Source organism: Dioscorea cayenensis, chromosome 17, assembly GCF_009730915.1.
Source record: "Dioscorea cayenensis subsp. rotundata cultivar TDr96_F1 chromosome 17, TDr96_F1_v2_PseudoChromosome.rev07_lg8_w22 25.fasta, whole genome shotgun sequence".
Taxonomy (NCBI): domain Eukaryota; kingdom Viridiplantae; phylum Streptophyta; class Magnoliopsida; order Dioscoreales; family Dioscoreaceae; genus Dioscorea; species Dioscorea cayenensis.
The window spans coordinates 12,515,022-12,535,877 of record NC_052487.1 but is presented as its reverse complement, the minus strand read 5'-3'; the positions used below and the strand labels follow the sequence as shown (position 1 = coordinate 12,535,877).

Below are 20,856 nucleotides of genomic sequence, written 5' to 3'. Positions count from 1 at the left end.
TTTATTGTTATATCAAATACTGAAAATTTATCAAATGTATTGTTATATTGAATAATGAACATTTACAATGTCGTTGAAATTTTTAAAATTAATTGCCACTAATTAAAATCAACTGAGGCTTTTCGATTAAATTAGTTCAATTCAAAATAACTTGCGAGATTTCGTATAGGAAAAAATAAAAATAAAAAAACTTGGTAGTCAAATCCATCAATTCACTTCAGTGGCAACCGCATTAACGAACCAAATAGGCACCCTAATATGCGCAGGCATTTATAAAAGTTTCCAATATTCTAAAACAACAATATCAAACAATCAGATAGAACTAAAAAATTTTGGGGCATTGCTAAGAACCATATTCAGAGTAAGTTCTGATAGTTCGATTAGAACTCAAACATTGAAGTCAAACTGCTATTTTTAAATTTCAAACCAAACTCAAAAACTGATCCACGTTCATTTAAGCTCAATTAGTTTAGAACCTACCAGAGGTATACTTCCATGTTAGCAGACAATAATTCCTTGTTTTTTTGAAAGAGTTAACTGCTATTTCTTGTGGCTTAAGGTCTATGCCTTAATGGTCAAAAATTCCTTTCAGAGAGATGGATCAATCGCATTCTCATTTATTCAGCCCGAGATCAGCAGCCGCTGTAAATCATGTTACTCTTCGCTTTCACCTCAATGAGACCATCTTCCTATCTTTCCGGGTGATAGACCTGCCCTTGCGTAGCCGTCTTTTTGTAAGTGCATCCAATAGAACTTCTAATGTATCCTCCACGGCCTCAGCCTGTTTATCCAAACCATGCTCGCAAAGTTCAGGATGAAAATGATGTAGCTCTGAGAGAAGGCCAGCGGCGGCAGCTGCAGTACAGGTTCGATCCCATGATGGCTGGGGCCTGTATAAAAATTAACAGTAAAATCCACAACAAAAATCTGATTTCTGATTATAACACATGATCCTTGCCTTAGTTTATGCATAACTGATACATTGGAAATTGCTATGGAGATGCTAGGCGGCTCCTCCTCTCCCCATAATGTCATCCACTGATCCTGCAAATCAAGTTTTCCCACTACCCTTGTAAAAAATTCAGATCGGAATTGTATTGTTTGAGTTTCCATGCAGACATTGCTTGGAGAGATTTCCTATTCTTATTTGAATTAGATGGTAGAGCAGCTGAAATTAGTGATAGATTGGTAAACTGAGTTCAATGGAAGACAAAAATATTAGTCAAACATAACGTGGAATGATATATGCTTGTTATAAATGAAATAAAGGGCAAAGATACACTTATGGAAAACCCAGAGAATGTTCTATGTTATATATAGAAAGAGTGGAGGAATGAAAAACTCCGAGCAGGGTAACTTTAAAAACACAAACAAAAAATGATGCGGAGAGGTTTAAGACATACAAGTTGAACCAGGAATATGCGACAAATTTCACTAGCAACAAAGAGTGAGTCTAACACTTAAGCAAGTCATAAAACAAAGCATATATATGTATATATCACACTCACAAGGATGACCAAGAGAAAGAGTAAAGATTTGAACATGATGAATATTTGGACATAAACAAAAGATGCCAGTTTTATCTGAGAAGATGTTTGTTCAACCTTTAGTGGAGGAAGATGAGTGCCTAGACTAGTTCATGACCCTTGTGCACAGATAGTATCACTTAAATTGATGCAAACTGTTGAAACATATAAGACAAGAAGAGTGCAGGCAGGTTCACATATGTTCCCTTTTCCAATCATAGAGAAGGTAGCTGTAGAAGGCAGCATGATAAACTTCTGGTTTATCCACTCCATAATTTAAATGAACAGAACAACATTTTGTTGCAGATAGCACCATTGTCGAAGTTCTAAAAATCTTGATCTTCCAGTACTCGCTAGTGAGATCTTGTCTAGTTCATTCCAGATTAACTTTTAAATTTCTTTATCTCTTCTCTATTTATTAGTTATGCAAAACAAAGGCAAAATTTGTAAATGTCACATACTAGTGGCACAGCCACATTAGGAGTTTAGTTATTATTTACATTATGTTCTTAAGTTGGCCCCACTAGTCAAAGATATGTTTATCTTTTAAACTTCTTTTTTAAAAATGTTTGTTAGCAACTTAGCAGAATCTATCTGCATTATTATTTGGTTTAATAGTCTGGTTGTTCAGGCCAACTCTTTTGGCCAGTTGCCCAAGTTATTATTCAAAGTATATCATTGCTGTGATTGTTGCTGGCGCCTGGTTCATCTGGAAGAATCGGTGTGACGTAATTTTCAGAAACACCCGGCCTAATTATCCTGCCATTGTGAGCAGAGCTTTTGCTCATGTACATGAACATTCCAGTGGCAACAGGGATCTCCTCAGCAAAAAGCTCATTCTGAATAATTTCTCTAGCGCTGATGGTCAATTCCTTTCCACTCACACGCATCTTAACCGCAGCAGCCAGGTAAGGTCTATTGGTTTCTTTGCCTCCAATGCTAACTACATTGTCTCAATTGCAGGATGCTCCTCTTGACCAGTGGAAGAAAAATTCATCCGATGCTTTGCATGCTTTGGAAGTAGCCCTTCAAGTAGAGCTGGAATTTCACATTCCAGTCAGGCACATCTTCAATGTTCATCAAGCTGCTTTGGTGACCCTCGGGAATCCGGACTCTCCTACATCTTGGCGCTTCAGTTTGCAAATCTCCAATCTGAGGTTTCTCCTTGATATGAATGGCAGCCCTCACATTCATGAGATTCCTCATTCTTGGATGGCTCCTGCTATCAAGTTGGCTGCGCAAGGTTTCAATCACCAGTCTTTAAACCTTTTCTTGTATGGGCGAGACTTGCCTCGGTGGATAATGAAAAACCTACACTGATTCTGGTTTTTTTTTTAAGTTTGCTAATCTTTGTAGCTATTTTTTTCTGATCTCATTAGTTAAGTTTGGTTATCTTTTGTATCCTTTGTTTTTTCAATAAATCAGCCCCTTTTTTTTTGGGGGGTTCTTTCTTCAAAAAAAAGTTATTCTAGGGTCATTTATTCTGCATTGGATGACAAGCTAGTCACTTTTTGATGAAATAATATTCTTGGTTGTAGTTGCAAGTCTTCTTGAGAGGGTATCCTCTTGTGGTGTAAGACCAATTCATCTTTGATACTTCCATCCTATTTAAAATTCTAGATCGACTAAAGCAAATTACTTCAATTTCATATCAGGATTCCTCAATTTTTTTGTCTTGAATGGTTTCATTAAGTTGGCCTGCATCACCTAGACTATCTCCAATCTGCACACATTTTTTGTAAAGAGGTGATTTGTGTACGTGTTAACATGTTTATACAACAAATAACAACACTGTCTCCAACTAACAGGTACAAAGCAACATTACCAGATTAGTTTTCGTCTTAAAGGTCTATAGATCTACACAGACAACATAGAGAAGTCAAAACTAATACAAAATACATCAAACAAAAAAAGTAAAATAAACTTAAAATAATACTGAAAAGACAGATGGATTGATAATCATGCATCCAATTATGTATTAGAAAGAGAATAAGCACTCAGAAATACCTTCAAACGTCTATACATAGCAGCCGAATTGCTCCATGTGCCATCAATAAGAACAAAGTTTAAAGGTTGATCCTTACTATCCTGTACAATAAAGGATATAGAACAATTAAGGATGAAGCTTCTACAGTTTAGGACAGAACCATCAAGTACTGTTAGAGGTTTATGCAAATTTTATGCAACAGTCAATGCCCTAACAAATAGGAAGTAGATCGAACTCAAGACTTGAAGATTAACATGTATAACATCCATAACTTAGCATCATCATTACTGATTAAGCACTTGCACATTCAATCAAGCACAGCACATAAATATGATACATACAATTAACCTTGAGTGTGTTTAATCATATGAATGTTCCTAAACTAAAAAACATGATTATATTTTTAAAAGAACTATCATGGATAAAGGAACAATGGTACTATTGGTTTAATCTCGTTAACCTTCTACCTTGACAAATAGTAATAGCAAACATTTTGTGACATGAAGGCTTGCTGGACTATTTACGAAGCCTACTTTTTTCCATTCTGTTGGATCAGTACTGGACATGGACTGAAACAAGTGCTAATCCATTTATATAACTAGTTTAAGTCATACCTATTCAGTAGCGGCTCAGACCTAATAAGGCCACATCAGGTAAGAAGTATGGTTAACTTGAATATGACAGACAAAAACAGCCGATGTGCACTAACAGTTTGCTTTGCCTGGGATAAACATACCGCACAGTCATTACCTCTTAATAGGAGGGGCCAACAAATGTTCTTCATATAGAAGATCAAACTCAAAATGTTTCCCAAAAGTCAAAAAGATAATAGAAGTCTCTAGAGGCTTTACATCATTGAGGAAGATGAATATGAAAATTGAAAGAGGTCATCCTTATTGGAGGATGTGGACAAAAATAAAGCCAATGCAATTTGCCTTGTTATATGTCCATGCAAAGAAAAGGAGAACTTGGCTAGCATATGGTGTGTGGAAGAGCTACAAGACTAGAAAATTGGACACATGTATGACCAGTCAAATGGGATAATCATACGAGGAAAAGGATTGAAATGAGAATTAGAAAGGATAGAAGTTGTGATCAAAGGGAGAAAAGCACGCAATACAGCAAGTCGCAGAAGGATAAAATGAAGGATCTACTGTCAGGAATATTTCATGGGACAAGCCTTTTCATATTAAAGCCACTGCCAGATAACATCAAAAAAATTGATGCTGACAATCTTAAGAATTCTTTTCCTGCAAATAGCAAATGCAGCCTGTCATGAGGTATTGCATCCAACACACTACTGATGACAGGTCCAGTAAACAATGAAAAACATGAGTTCTTTGGATAATTCAATCCACTACAGAAGTAATTTCTGTTCTTTGCTACTACCGTTCAAAACTAAAGAACTTGTCCTTCAAAGGCCAGACAATTATCATGATAAACCTGTTTCGTCCCAATAAAAAATTACTGATATACTCTTTAATAATGAATATTGTATCCTATTTTTCATAGAACAAAATAATGCAATTATATTATTTCCCAGCTCAAGTTAACGATATGTTAAACCTTATTCCTACAAACAATCTATAGATTCTTTTTTGGAGAAATATAATCCTTATCAGTTCTAGCATAAAATTGAAGATAAGAATATCCTCAAACAACAAAATGCTTCTCTTAGCCAAAAAGTCACTTTTTTGTGTAAAAAAGATGAAGTTTGAGGAATGTTCTCACAAATGTAGCAAAACATAGATGTCTCAGAAAGAAAATACCATCATTTGACCATCAAGACTTGAATATAAGCTGTTGAGAAAGATGTCCTGAACCAATTTAGGAGCTGCACTTTTACTGGGATAAAGAAACCAAATCTTTTCCTTTCCTGAAAAATGGAGGATGTTGGATATATTAGATTCAACTAATCATATTAAGGCATATTTATAGAAGGAACTCAGAAAACCATCAATAATAATTTAGCAATAAACCTCATCACTGAATGTGAACATATTACAAAAGGCACACCACATACTAAAATGAAAGATGATATTCTAAAACATTTTCCATATAGTTTTGAACAGTGTGGTGACTAAATTTCTTGATAAAGTTGTGGAGTTTTATTTTCTTTTTTTCTCTTATACATATTTCATTTGATCCCACAATCAAATTTCAATAGTCACCATAAAGTATGTCTAAACTGTCAAAACTTGATAAGTGATTTCTACTCTTCCCAAATAAAAATTTCTATACACTAAGAGGGTAAAAGCAAGCTTAAAATTTTTACCCAAGCATTTGATTTTATGCCAACCAGTGAACATAGGTTGAGAAGGCATTTGTTAGCAATTATTAAAACGTATGCATGTATTAGATAATGGATAACAATAGTGTCAACTTCAACAATAAGTATTACATCACAAGGACTCAAAACATTGGTAATTAATCAAGAAGTGCCATCAGAACCTGAACTCCTAAATGCATCCCACATCATTTCTTCATGTTCATGAATTCCAAAGATGCATAGAGACACAGATTGAGTTCCAAATAATTGCCACAACAACTTTCCCGTGTTATTTTGGCGCAAAAAGTCCTGCAATGAGGAAATATACAACCTAATAAATGACTTCTACCGAAGAAATTCGAAGATATATGTCAAAAAGCTAGGTATGAATCAACAGGTAAGAGATACCTTTGGATGCATGTACAACCAAAATCTTATCCCATTCCACAAAGAGCATGGTACTACTCTAGAGCACATGCAATCTTCCTTTGCAAGCCAACACTGGAAGAATGCAGCAAAATTGAGGCTAACAGTTCCAGAATATATGACAAATTCCATGAAAGACGGTGAAACACTAGTCACATAAGTTAAGATGATATAACAGAAGGAAACAACTTGCAACAAGTTAGGTATTAGGACAAAAAATTTCATCAAAGATATCTTGTCAAACTAATCACCTACTTTTTCTAAAATATTTTGATGGCACAATGCAGGTATTATAACAGACAAAAAAGCTGAATCAAATTTGTTTTAGATTTACTCCACAAACCTTGTGTGAACTAGATTCCTTGAAAATTCATACTTGCTATTAAAAAATTTGAACCTGGATATAAAATTCAAATTTTCACAATGTCAATGTTAGTTTACCATTTAAAAATGTCTTTATTGCAAATAAAATAAAAGCTAGATATAACAAAAAATTTGTTGGGAAATTACTTCATGGGGTACAATCCTTCAATGGATATAAAACATGATTCTAGCTGGGTCTACCACAATGATAACCCATAACTGCCAGGCATTATCCAAACCATGACCAGGAAACTTATAGCTTATTAACAATTTTCTTCCTGTTAAGTCCATTGTCTCTGACCAAAGGTGTTAACAAATAAATCCTTCCTAGGAACTCAATTGTATCACTTAACTCTGCCTCGTTTCCCACATCATTAAGGATAAATAAAAGCTACCATTCAACAAATCCTTCATCTCATCATTCTCAACTAATGTAAATGCTTGTGTTTTTTCCCCGTCGTGAGTGGTGTTTGGTGGTTGGGGCTGTTCATGTATAGTATTATGATAGGCCTTTTCAGAAGCACTTATTGGTCAATTCTAGAAGAAATAAGATAAGTCAAGGACAGAATGGTAAATAGGCTCCTACATAGCTGGTTACAAAAGGAGTCAAAGGGAAACAGAAGAAGGGGGTGTTTGGTGGTTGGGGCTGTTCATGTATAGTATTATGATAGGCCTTTTCAGAAGCACTTATTGGTCAATTCTAGAAGAAATAAGATAAGTCAAGGACAGAATGGTAAATAGGCTCCTACATAGCTGGTTACAAAAAGAGTCAAAGGGAAACAGAAGAAGGAAGGAAAATTGGGAAAGTTATCAGCTAAGGCTGGGCCTCTATCTTCCAGGGTTTGTTCTCTACCATTGGTGCGATGAGCTTGGATCTGATGCCGCAGACGAAAATGGAACAAAGGGGTCGATGCTGTGGAAAGAAACTTGGAATCAATGAGAGAGGAAATCAAAGATCTCAAGCTTCAAGGCTCAGATTCAGAGCAAAAGATGCCAGGAATGATGGATGAAATACTTCATACTAGGCAACTATTAGATGAAATCCAATCCTTATTGACGTCTTTGGTGAAGGAGAAAGCAGCACAAGAGGTAGAGCGGTCATCACCACCACCGATAGCCGAAGCCGAAGCCTATTCTACCAGACTTGGAGATTCCAAATTGATCCTTCCACCGCCGACAGCCGAAACAGAAGCCAGATCTGGAAGTTCTCCCTCCTCGAGCTTTTTCACTAGATGATGTCCAGATTGCTGCAAAGAAGGTCAAGCTCCCTAATTTCAAGGGGGACGACCCTTTGGGCTGGGTTAGGCGAGCAGAGCAGTATTTCAGCATACAACAGACTGCTAAGGACCTCAAGGTAACGTTTGCCCTAGTCTGTATGGAAGGTCATGCCCTCAATTAGATGACGTGGCTGCAAGAATGCCGACGTGGAGCAATGTTCGCCGTGAGGTGCTTGCGCGATTCGCGGGAGCTTTAGCTGCTAACCCATATGAGGCTTTGGCTACTGTAAAACAAAATGGCTCAGTCGATCTGTACATCCGTGACTTCATCGAGAAGTCTGCGCAAATACAAAGTTGGCAAGAAGAAGCATTCACAGGTCAATTTCTCAATGGCCTTCGAGAGGAGATTAGAGCACACATCCGTTCCCATGAGACTAAGGATCTGTATGCGACAATGACTCTGGCACAGGAAAACGAGCATGAGCTCGAATTAGTTACGAAGAAGACGAGATTGCACAGTTCAATCTCGACAACTTTTGGGCTCGGGTCGCGGGCTGGTGTGGCAAATGCAGTGGGACGATCTTTAGTCCACTCTTTCGGGTCATCCGCACAACAGAGTGTTGCGTCGAGCTTGGCCGCAAATGCGTCATCGCGTGGGCAAGGCAATTGGGCACCGTTGTCAAGAGGTGACAAACGAATTCGATCCAAGGTCAACTCAAAGACCAGTAGTGTGGGAAGCAGCACCAATTCTCCCGCACATCCGGCCACATCAGCACGAATTCGGCGTGTCCGTCAATATACTCAAAAAAAGTTCCAAGACCTCCGTTCAAAAGGGCTTTGTTTCTGTTGTCATCAGCCATATAATTCTCTCCACCAGCGTCCTAACAAATCTCTACGAACCTTGACTTTAGGTGACGAAGAGCTTAACGGGGAAAGCCCTTGTACACTTGAGTTTAATGAACAGTCTCAAGACTCTCCTAGTGAAGATGCTTCACAACTACTCCAGTTGGAGTTACCATATTTTTCCATGACTTCCACTCAGCAACCCAGCACTTTGAAGTTTCTTGGTAAAATTGGGCAGTTTTCCGTCATCGTTATGGTGGACAGTGGCGCCAGTCATTGCTTTATATCAAACACAACAGCTAAGCTCCAGATTCCTATCTCTTCAACACCAAAATTTGGAGTCCGTTTAGGAGACGGCCACTGAACAGAGGCGTAGGGGATTTGTCGAAATGTTCAGATTCAGTTGGCATCTATCTGCATTAAGGTGGATTGCTATGTATTTCCTCTCGGTGGTGTAGATATAATATTGGGAGTATCGTGGCTCCAAACACTTGGTGACGTCATGGCTAACTGGGCTACTATGGTGATGCATTTTGCAGTAGATGGGAACCAAGTGCAAATCACAGGTGATCCTTCTTTGAGCAGCACCCCAATTTCGTCACACTTCAAGATGTGTAATTTGGCTTATTATTGTGGAATGTCCTTGCAATTGAGGAAAGCACCATCGTTGGAAATTCTAACATACTGTCGCCAGAGTTACAACAGCTATTAAATGAATTTTCTTCTGTTATTACCGAACCCTCTGGGTTGCATCCACAACGCACAACAGACCACCACATTCCCTTGAAAGAAGGGGTTACAACTATTAGTTGCCGCCCTTATCGCTATAGTCACCTTCAGAAGGATGAAATTGAAAGGTTAGTTGCTGATATGCTCGCCACCGCAGTTATCCAGCCAAGTAACAGTCCTTTCTCAAGTCCTGTCCTCTTAGTGCGAAAAAAAATGGTGGGTGGCTCTTTTGCGTTGATTATCGGAAACTCAACAAGGCTACCATACCTAATAGATATTCCATTCTAGTCATTCAAGAACTATTAGATGAATTGCATTGTTCTAAGTTCTTCTCTAAAGTCGACGTCAAGTCGGGTTACCACCAAATACGCATGAAAGAAGAGGACGTTCCCAAAACATCATTTCGCACTCATACAGGTCATTATGAGTTTAAGGAGATGCCTTTCGGCCTTATGAACGCACTAGCTACCTTCTAAGCTACGATGAATGATCTCTTCAGGCCTATTCTGCGCAGGTTTGTCTTAGTATTTTTTGATGATATATTAATCTATAGCAAGTCGTGGATGGAGCATCTACACCACTTACATCTTGTTTTGAGTAAATTGTTAGCGGAGCACTTTGTAACCAACAAAAAGAAAAGCCATTTTGGCCAACAATCCATTGACTATCTTTGATCATATTGTGTCCCAAAGAAAGGTCTCTATAGATCCTCTCAAGGAATCGAGTGTGTTGAATTGGCCAACTCCAAAATCTGTTAAAGCTATTAGATCGTTCTTGGGCTCACAGGATACCATAGGAGATTCATTAAAGGCTATGGAGACATTGCTCGACCTCTTACGGAATTTCTTAAGAAAGATCAAGCCGCCAAATTCACTTGGAACACAGATGCAAATCTCGCCTTCTAGAAAATAAAGCAAGCAATCACGACGGCTCCCACCCTTGCCATGCCTGATTTTTCTCAAACATTTGTGGTGGAGTGTGACGCTTCCAGTACTGGTGTTGGGGCAGTTTTGATGCAGAATAACAGACCATTAGCTTTTTCTAGCAAACAACTAGCCCCTCGGCACCTTGCTAAACCAGCTTATGAAAAGGAACTCATGGCTCTAGTACTAGCCATTCGACAATGGCGACCTTATTTGATGGGCCAACACTCTGTAATCAAAACAGATCACAGCAATCTTCAACACATCTTGCAACAACATGTCAACACACCAACCCAACAAAATTGGATTACCAAACTTTTGGGGTACGAATTTGATGTTCAATACCAACCAGGTTCCACAAACAAGGCTGTTGATGCCTTATCTCGAGCCTACGGGGACTTGGAGTTAACAGCTATTTTTATTCCTTATTAGGCTCACTGGAAGCAATTGCATCAAGATATCAAGCAAGACTCCTCCTTACAGTCCCTTCATGATCAAATCTCTCACAAACCATCAGCTTTTCCAAATCATCAGGTCATCCATGGCAAATTATTCTATAAAGATTGATGATTCCCTGCAATTCTTCTTGAATTCCCAGATTGTTGGAAGAATTTCATTGCTCCCCACAAGAAGGTCATTCTAGAGCTTTGCGCACTTACAAACGACTTGCAGGCAGTGTATATTGGTGAGGTATGATGGCTTATGTCCAGAAATATGTAGCTGATTGCTTAGTTTGCCAAAAGAATTAAGTATGATACACTCTCTCTTAAGGGTCTTCTTCAACCCTTGCATATCCCTACTCAAGTTTGGACAGATATATCACTGGATTTCTTGTCAGGCTTACCTAAATCAAATGGTTGGGACTGCATCTTAGTTGTGGTGGACTGGCTCTCTAAGTATGCCCATTTTATTGGGTTAAAGCATCATTTCACTGCCAGGATGGTGGCTAAATTATTCGCCAAAGAGAGTCCGCCTGCATGGGGTTCCTCATTCTATTGTAAGTGATCGAAATCTTATCTTTATAAGCTGTTTTTGGCAAGAATTCTTCCCTAAGTGGGGTACAAAACTCAAAATGAGCTCAGCTTATCATCCAAAAACGGATGGTCAAACTGAAGTCCTCAATAGTTGACTTGAGTCTTATCTTTGTTGTTTCAATTCAGAGCATCCTAAGCATTGGAGTCGCTGGCTACCTTGGGCTGAATATTTGTATAATACTAATTTTCATGGGGCTACCAACACTACACCGTTCCCAATCGTATATGGACGTCCTTCTCCCTCTCTCCTTCAATTCATGCCCGGGGAATTTCAAGTCGCTACAGTAGCCCAGGCACACCAAGACAGATCTGCTATGCTCTAAGAATTACAACACCATTTATCTAAGGCCCAGCAACAAATGATTCGGTCAGCGAATAAGCATAGACGGCATGTGGATTATAGACGACATGTGGATTATGAAGTTGGAGATCCAGTTTTTGTCAAGCTTCGACCCTATCGACAACAATCAGTACAATAACACTCTTCTCAGAAGCTAGCATCTTGCTATTTTGGCCCCTACAAAATCACTCACAAGTTTAGCCCAGTTACTTACACATTAGACCTTCCTCAAGGGTCAAAAATTCACCTCATCTTTCATATATCTCAATTGAAAAAGATGGCAGGTTCCCACCTTGTTTCTCAAGCATTGCCCCATGAATTATCCTTAGAAGAAGAATCTTATATCCCAGCAGCTATACTCAAGGTTCAAAACCAAGGTTCTGGTTCTTTTCCTTGCCATCCGGTACTTGTTCAATGGCAAAGTCGACCACCAGAAGAGTCTTCATGGATGACTTGTTCCGATTTTCGGGGACAATTTCCCACATCAAACCTTGTGGACAAGGTTTGCTCTATCCAAGAGAGTACTGATAAGCCTTTTCAGAAGCACTTATTGGTCTATTCTAGAAGAAATAAGATAAGTCAAGGGCAGAATGGTAAATTGGCTCCTACATAGTTGCTTACAAAAGAAGTCAAAAGGAAACAGCAGAAGGGAGGTAAATTGGGAAAGTTATCAGCTAAGGCTGGGCCTCTATCAACCAGGGCTTGTTCTCTAACATATTATGGCATACAAATCTGATTACATGAACAACCAGCTATTTAGGCCTTGTTTGGGTTAGCTTTAAAAAAAAGTGCTTTTTTTTTCAAGTTGTAGAAGCACTTATTTTAAAAGTACTTTTGAGAGTAAGTTAAGTGCCTTTTAGTGTTTTATGTTTGGGTAAGCTAATGTAAAAGTACTTATATATATGTGAAGTTGTTTGGATATGGATTTTTAAAAGGGCTTTTAGGGTGTCAAATTACTAAAGTGGGCATTCATTGAGTTATTTTTATACATTGCTATTAATAGTGATTATTAAAATATTAATGATAATAATAATAATAACTTAATGTATTATAATTATAATTATTATTATAACTTAATGTATTGTAATTATAATTATAATTATAATTATAATTATTATTAATTATTATAACTTAATTTGTTATGATTATAATAATAATTACTAATAATAATAATTATTATTATAACGTAATGTATTAATAATAATAATTATTATTATTATTATTATAGAATTATTATTATTATTATAGTCAAGTTTTTTTGTTGTTTAATAAGCTAGGACTAAGAGTATTAGTTTGTTTAATTGTTGAGGGTAAACTGGTAATTTACAAAACCCAAAACAGCTTTTTAAAAGTGCTTTTTTCAAAAGCACCTCTTTACCAGCTTTTGAAAAAAGCTGAATTTGGGCTTTTTTTACAGCTTCTGCTTTTGCAGAAAAGCTAATACAAACATCTTTTCTTATGTCCAAAAGTGCTTAACTTATGAAAAAGTGCTTTTGGGCTTCTAAGAAGCCAATCCAAACAACCCCTTAATTTAAGATACAACTTAAAACAAACCCTAAAAAAAAAGACTTCTGGCATACTGAAGTGCATTGGTTAAAAAATTTGTGAGATCCAAAGATTCACACTAGGCAGAACAAAAGAAATCAACTTTATGCTAACAGTTTGGGAGACTTGTTGTTTAATCACCGTACAGTAAAGATGGACCTCCTAAACATGCTATGTTCCTTCTTTATTTTACATGTCTCTTCTTTTCTCTCATGAAACCTGAAATGTTTCACATTAGAAAAATATCCTCAATCCTTTATGTTGCATCTTATTGCTAACAGGCAATGTTTAGGGAGACTTACCAAGTATGACGTTCATGAATGCATATATAGCAACGAAGAACAGTTTGTGAAATTAAAAAAAATGAAAAGGTGGAAATAAAATGAAATTGCAAATGATGATGACAAAGAGAAAAGACATGTTAGATTCTCACCCTTTGGCAAAGGTATCCCCGACTACCAAGCACGCGATGTGCTATCTGCCGAGCAGCAAAATATTGAATCTTCTGTTCAGAATCAGTTAGGGACTGGAATAGTGTCCTCCTTTTCTTGTCTTCGGGAATCTTTAAAGGACCCTAGAATAGAAAATTTAAAGTAATATATACCATACCCATTAGGCTCTACTCATTAATTAGCTAATAACACTAAATTAGCTAGTTTTTCTGAAATGACGAAAAGACTAACTTAAATAGTAGATCTTCTGCATTGGAAATTATTTGAACATATATGGCATAGTCCTCCAACCATCAAACCAAAAAAAAAAAATTTGAGAAGGGTATCTAATAATATGCAAGCATTCGAGGCAATGATATTATGCTTTAGAATTCACCTCACAACCAGAGCATAAATTAAACAAATGATGATATACACACAAATAGATTTAATGTTGCATAATCTAATTGTGTTCTAATTTAGAGAGCCAGGTCATTTTGTTGGATAAACAGGTAGCAGGTAAAAAATCATCTGTTATGGAATGAAGAATAGAAATTGCTTAGTTATCCTCTCTAGTGCACCACCTATCTGTTGCTCGGCGGAAAGGATGGCAATACCTTATCAATATCATTTTACAGAATCAAGGTTGCATAAAGGAGATCAAATATACCTTGGGGGAAGTTAGGTTATTGGCCTGTCAACATCAGAGTACCTCTAAAAGAAGGTAACTTTCCTGTCAAGAGAACATTGGGTTCAATTCCTACAATTCAGCTATCATATATTTAATTCCAATTTGATTAAAGCTATTTCAATTTAGATGAAGAATAAGCTAACTAGCATTTAATAGTTCCATTTCCATACTTTGCTTCCGTTTCACTAAACCAATGTTAATAATAAGTCAAGCAAATTTGGCAGATTAATTCCTAGTCTTTAGGGATACATTTCCCTCTTATTCCATGTTTCCCTAGTCTAAGAAGTTGCCTACTTTCATGCAAGTATGCAGATATTTTATTATGTAACTAGCTACATAATGTACTACAAATCAATGACTAAAGTGACTCATGTATTAAATGAAAGTCTCTGGACACATACTTTTTCTTCTATTTTCTTTACCTTTAGTTCGGTTTCAACATTTGATATCAGAGCTTGGCTTGCAAGTGTTGAGAGACTCTTGCATTGGCAAATTTCTACACATTTCCATTATAATGGCATCTAACAATTTTGATAACCTTCCATTCCAAAAGTCGATGATCACTATGACCATTATAGCCTATTGATTAAAATCTTCCTGAAATCAAAGGAGTATTGGTAGGTTGTCTCAGAGGGCATTCCAAGCTTGGCAATGGCAACAACTGAAGCATCAAAGGTAGAGATGGAAGCATCGAAATTGAAGGATCTAAAGGCCAAAAACTATCTGTTTTAGGCCATTGATGGTTCAATGTTGGAGACCATTCTTTACAAAGATACTTCCAAGCACATTTGGGATTCAATGAAGAAAAAGTATCAAGGCTCAGAAAAGACAAAGAGGCAGCAGCTTCAAGCCTTTTGAACTGAGTTCGAGACCTTAAAGATGAAATCTGGAGAAACAGTCAATGGCTATTTCTTGAGGGTTGTGGCTATTATGAATAAGATGAGATTGCATGGGAACAAGTCAGAAGATGTGGTGGTTGCAGATAAGATTCTGAGATCTTTAGCACCAAAATATGACTTTGTTGTCTATTCCATAAAGGAGTCGCATGACATTGATGACATGTCACTTGATAAGCTGCAGAGCACTTTGCTAGTCCACAAGAAGTTGATTCAACCAGACCGTGAAGAACATGCCCTTCAAGTCTTCACTCAAGCAGGCAAGCGGGAGAAGGGTAAAGCAAGGAAAGGTTTCAAAAATTTTCAAGCCAATGAAAAGAGAGAGATGTTGAGGCAAATCTTTCCAGAACAATTCCAAAGGTGAAGCAGGGAGTACAGCACACATTGAGTGCTTTAGATGTCACAAGTTTGGCCATTAGAAGTTTGAATGTAGAACCAACTTGACACAAGGCAGAGGGGAGACCTCGAATTTTAGAACAACAGGAAGAAGAAATATCTCTGCTAATGGTCTGCTAAGCAAAGGAGGAGATAGCAAATGGTCTATGGTACTTGGGCAGAGGTTGTAACAATAATATGTGTGGCAACAAGGAGACTTTTGCAATTCTGGATGAGACTTTCAGAGATAGTGCGAAGTTTGGAGATAATTCAAAGGCAGCTATCATGGGAAGAGGGCAAGTTAGAATTCAAAACAAGACTAATGCTGTGCAGCCAATCTCTAACATGCTGTTTGTGCCAAGTTTGAAGACAAATTTGCTTAGAATTGGCCAGTTGCAAGAAAAAAAGATACGAAGTGAAGATCAAGGACATTATGGTCAAAATTCAGGATGCCAAGCTAGGTTTGATAGCCTGGATACACATGTCTGCAGATAGAAATTTAGAATGTTTCCTCTGAACATTGATTATGTTGAACAGACCTATTTTGCAACCCAATTGAAAGAGACAGCCTGGCTGTGGCACTTCAAATATGGACCCTTGAATTTTGGAGGTTTGAAAACTTTGCAACAGAAGGATATGGTGACTGGACTACCATGCTTCCAAAGTCCTGCTAACTTTTGTGAGGACTGTGTAATTGGCAAGTAACACAGAGATGCATTTCCCAAAGGAAAAGCACAGAGACTTAACAAACTCTTGGAGATTGATCACTCAGACTTATGTGGTCCTCTTAATCCTGTATCTAAGGGAGGAAAGAAGCATTTTATAACCTTCATAGATAACTACAGTAGAGATATTTGGATTTATTTTCTTGTGGAAAATTCAGAAGTGTCCATGCCTCTAAACAATTCAAAGCTGTAGCAGAAAATGAAGCAGGCGGAAAAACACAAGTGTTGAGAAGAGACAGGCGGAAAGTATAAGTCACAGGCATTTTTGAAGTTCTGTGAAAACCTTGGCATCAAAAGGCAGAAAACAGCAGCCTACACTCCACAACAAAATGGAGTGAGTGAGATAAAGAACAGAACAATCCCCAACATGGTGAGAAACATGTTGGTGACAAGCAAAGTTCCAAAAAGATTCTGGCCTTAAGAAGTGAACTGGAGTGTTCATTTGTTGAATAGAAGTCAACCCATGCTGTTCAATCCAAGACACCAGAAGAAACATGGAGTGGTAGAAAACCTGATGTAAGCCATTTTAAAATTTTTGGTTGCATTGGCTCTTCACATGTACCACATGAGAAGAGGAACGAACTGGATGACAAAGGGGAAAAAGCAGTGTTCCTTGGCATAGCAGATTGCACAAAAGCCTACAAACTATACAATCCAATCACAGAGAAATTCTGGTGAGCAGAGATGTACTTTTTGATGAAGTATGGGACTGGGATGGAGTTAGGGAAGAGAACAGAAGTTTTACGTATTGAATAAAGCACTCTATGGACTAAAACAAGCACCCAAGGCTTGGTACTGCTGCATAGATAGGTTTTTGAATCACAACTGCCCTTATGAGCACACTTTACATTAGGCATAAAAGAGTGATATCTTGATTTTTAGATTGCATGTTGATTATCTAAAATTTATTGGAAGCTGTAAAAAGATTATTGGAAAGTTGAAGGAGCCCATGAAAAGAGAATTTGACATAACAAACATTGGAAGGATGCATTACTTCCTCGACCTTGAAGTGATTTAATCCAGCAAAGGAATTTTTGTCTCTCGAAAGAAATATGTGCAAGGAATTCTGAAGAAATTTCAGAAGGGAGGGTGCAATATAGTCTACACTCCAGTTGATCCAAATATGAAGTTAGGAAAAGATGTTCAAGGAGGAGAAGTAGATGGGACTTTTGCACAAGAAGATGGAGTACTATTGTACCTAATATAGCGAATTTTCATTCATATTACAGAATGGAAGTCTAAAGTATCTAACAACAACTAGGCCAGACATTAGGTTAGCAGTGAGTTTGATAAGCAGATACATGGCCAGACCAAAGCCGTCACATCACCTTGCAGCTAAGCACATTCTGATGTAATTGTAGGGAACAACCAGCTATGGTTTGCTGTACAAACAAGGACAAAATAAAGTGTTGAAGGGATTCACTAATGGTGACTATGCAAGGGATAAAGATGAAAGAAAAAGTACATCAGCTTTTTTTCACAATGGGATCAAATGCTATCTCCTGGTCATCCAAAACAAAAGCCTATAGTCACTCTATCAACTACTAAAGCAGAATTTGAAGCAGCTACTGCTTGTGCTTGTCAAGCTACCTGGCTTAGAAAGCTACTAGATGAAGTTCAGTGCAAGCAAATTGAAGCAACTCCCATGTATTGTGATAACAGCTCAGCCATTAAATGGTCCAAAATCCAGTTTTTCATGGAAGAAGCAAACACATTGATGTAAGGTTTGATTTCCTATGAATCCTTACACATGAAAGGATTATTGATGTCATTTATTGCAGAAGCGAAGATCAATTGCAGATATCTCCAACAAAGGTTTGAAGAGGGAAGGTTTTCTTAAGTTCAGAAACAAGTATCATGTGTTTTTTGGAAGAGTTCAGAGGAATTTAAACTGAGCAGAAACACTAAGTCTAAGGGAGGGAACATCAACAATAAGTCAAGCAAACTTGGTAAATTAGTTCCTAGTCTTTAGGGATACATTGCCCTCTATTTCCATGTTTTCCCAATCTAAGAAGTCAGCTATTTTCATGCAAGTATGCAGATATTTTGCTATGTAACTAGCCAACATAACATACTACAAATTAATCAATAAAGTAATTCATGTATTGCATCAAATGGTTTCTGTCCACATACTTTTACTTCTATCTTCTTTGCCTTTAGCCCAGCTCCAGCAAGCACAAACCATGATTAGTCCACAGAAGATAACGAAGCTTAAAAAAAATCAAAAACATTAACAGTCAATTCAATTTTCTACTATCTACCAACAACCATTTGGTCAATTGGCACTAAATCCTCTGCCTAGAGTGTTCCTCCCACTATGAAGACAGGTTCGAATCCAAGTTTGTGCAGGTGGAGGGCACAGGTATTGTAAAGCTCAGCTCCTCACGTGTCTGTACGGACACATGGCTTGTCCACATTTATCAAAAACGAAAAAAACAAAACAAAACAAAAAACCTACCATCTGTTCTTCGTCACTTGATCAAACACAAGAAAACAATGTTCCTTGTTTCCTTTCTTTTTCTCCTAATTTTGCTTCACTTCAAAAAACATTAAGCTCAATATGATCAAGAGAAACACAAAATCAACAACCACTCCATCATTTCCAGGCTAACAGAACTAACGAATAATCAACGCCCACTTCCTCATGCTAGCCGAACCCAGCATCAAACTCCATCAAATCAAAAAGCCCATATCCAAAAAACAGTGAAAACAAAATAGATAATACAAAACCAAAAACAAGGGAAGAAGGGAAGATGAAACAAGAGGATATACTCACACGAAGCTTGCCTCCATGACCCCCAAAGTTCATACAGGCATCCAAATCTCTCTCCAAATCTCTCAGATCATCAATGACATCGACCACCAAGGAGGGGATTGTTGAGGAGGAACCCCACGCTTGCCATTCGCACAGGCTCACAGGGTCAGCGACCATTCTACCCACCGGACTCTCTTCTTCTGGAGACAAAGCTGCCATGGGTGGGAAGCAAGTTGCTTCAAGGCGCCTCTCGGAGCAGCGTACTTTATCGGCAGGCAGCGCAGAGACGCAGCATCGGGACAGCAACAAGCGAGCAGGAGCAGCAAGCATCTGGTTCGAATTCGAAGGTGATGAGCATATACGCCCTATCACATGAAGCACAAATGCCAATGCTTTTTTTTTTTTTTGGCTGAATTTCGAATCGGCTTGATCAACTTGACCAGAAATTTTTTAGTTTTTTTTAGTAGTTTTTTTAAACAAATAAAAGGGGACGGAGACATTAATTTTATTTTAAAACCCTAATTTTCTCTCTTCTCATTACCTCCTTTAATGCCTTTCTAGCTACCGGCAGCAATTTCAGCACGTTTATTTATTGCATCCACGCTAGTCGATCCCAATAACGCCGCTGCCGGTGAGAGGTGGATTTTGGCCTTGTGATGACTTTCTATTGGGGATCATCCGGGGGCTCATTAAATTATTCCTCTCTCTTAAAAGCTGGGTATTTTATAGATTTTATTTTTCCTAACTCTAAGTTTCATGTTAATTTTGTTAGCAAACTACTTGCTTAGCTGGTGTAATGGGCGGTTGAGATTGGTCCATATTGGGCAAGACCGAACAGTTTTTCGGTATTAATAATCACCTACCCTGCATTTCATCCACGATATTTCACTTTGATAATCATTGAGACATTTCGAATGAGGGTAAATTTTTTAGTATGTTATTAAATTTTAGCTTATTTTCACTTTGATTATCAAACTTCAATTTATATTAATTTAGTTATTTAACTTTAATTTGAATTCATAAGATAGTAAATCAAAATATTTCTACCCCAAATGAATGATGTGGCTTTTTTTTATGACATGTGCGTCTCCAATAGACTTAATAATGTGTCATTGGGAGGATTGACTTAGATTTTCAGACAGCCATATAATCAACTGAAGGTTGAAATCCTTGATTTTTTACCCAGTAAAATTAAATTAAAGTTGAATGACCAAATTGATATAAATTTAAGTTTAATGATTAAAGTGAAAATTAGTCAATCTCTTCACACACTAGAACCATGTGCTCTCTTGACTCTTTTATCAATGAGACAAATAGAGAGATTCACCTCCGCTGATCCATTTCTATTGACTCAATGAGACTTAAATGTCTTATATAATAGCTATAATGCTTTGCTATGACAGAATTATATTAGGTTGGCCTAAAGTGCCCATCTTCTTTGATTTAAAAATGGAGATTTTAATTCTAAGTTTTTCATAACAATATTAATATACATAACATAAAAGCTGTGTTTCTTCCATGGATTCATTAGGCGCCACTTACTTAGTCATTTCTATTGTTTATATCTATACATATATTTATAGTTGTTGTAAAAGTTGTTCCTAGAGAGTTTTGAAAATTAAAACATTTTTTAAATATTAAATTATATTAAATGTGTATTATAATTATAAAAGATTTAATGGTATTAATTTCATTAGGGCATTAAATTAGTTTTACATTAAATATTTAATAAAACTTTCTAATAAAAACTAATCATCTTTGGAAAATGGAAATCTTTCCTA

General features: G+C 37.2%; 2 protein-coding genes across 2 annotated transcripts; one reads left to right on the top strand and one right to left on the bottom strand.

Annotated features, from left to right (window-relative positions):
- Nucleotides 1–340: 340 nt before the first annotated feature.
- On the bottom strand, nucleotides 341–19,762 carry LOC120280329. Its single transcript, XM_039287125.1, has 9 exons — nucleotides 19,617–19,762; nucleotides 19,097–19,405; nucleotides 13,636–13,776; nucleotides 6,191–6,283; nucleotides 5,965–6,091; nucleotides 5,283–5,389; nucleotides 3,534–3,614; nucleotides 959–1,044; nucleotides 341–890 (listed from the first exon to the last, which is right to left on the bottom strand). Exons 2-9 carry the CDS (start codon nucleotides 19,403–19,405, stop codon nucleotides 668–670), a joined length of 1,167 nt encoding a protein of 388 aa, XP_039143059.1. The 5' UTR covers nucleotides 19,617–19,762; the 3' UTR covers nucleotides 341–667.
- On the top strand, nucleotides 7,039–12,593 carry LOC120280330. The gene is made up of 2 exons (XM_039287126.1): nucleotides 7,039–11,280; nucleotides 11,444–12,593. The coding sequence occupies exon 1, from the start codon at nucleotides 7,988–7,990 to the stop codon at nucleotides 8,993–8,995; it is 1,008 nt and encodes a 335-aa protein (XP_039143060.1). The 5' UTR covers nucleotides 7,039–7,987; the 3' UTR covers nucleotides 8,996–11,280; nucleotides 11,444–12,593.
- Nucleotides 19,763–20,856: the final 1,094 nt, after the last annotated feature.

Excerpts from the sequence above, each read along its gene's own strand:
- LOC120280330 (XM_039287126.1), top strand. The coding sequence starts at position 7,988 with ATGCCGACGTGGAGCAATGTTCGCCGTGAGGTGCTTGCGCGATTCGCG.
- LOC120280329 (XM_039287125.1), bottom strand. The coding sequence starts at position 19,405 with ATGCTTGCTGCTCCTGCTCGCTTGTTGCTGTCCCGATGCTGCGTCTCT. Across the intron at positions 13,777-19,096 it reads GTCATGGAGGCAAGCTTCGT|GGTCCTTTAAAGATTCCCGA; the intron begins GTGAGTATATCC and ends TTTCTATTCTAG. Across the intron at positions 6,284-13,635 it reads GGGGATACCTTTGCCAAAGG|TGTTGGCTTGCAAAGGAAGA; the intron begins GTGAGAATCTAA and ends GCATTCTTCCAG.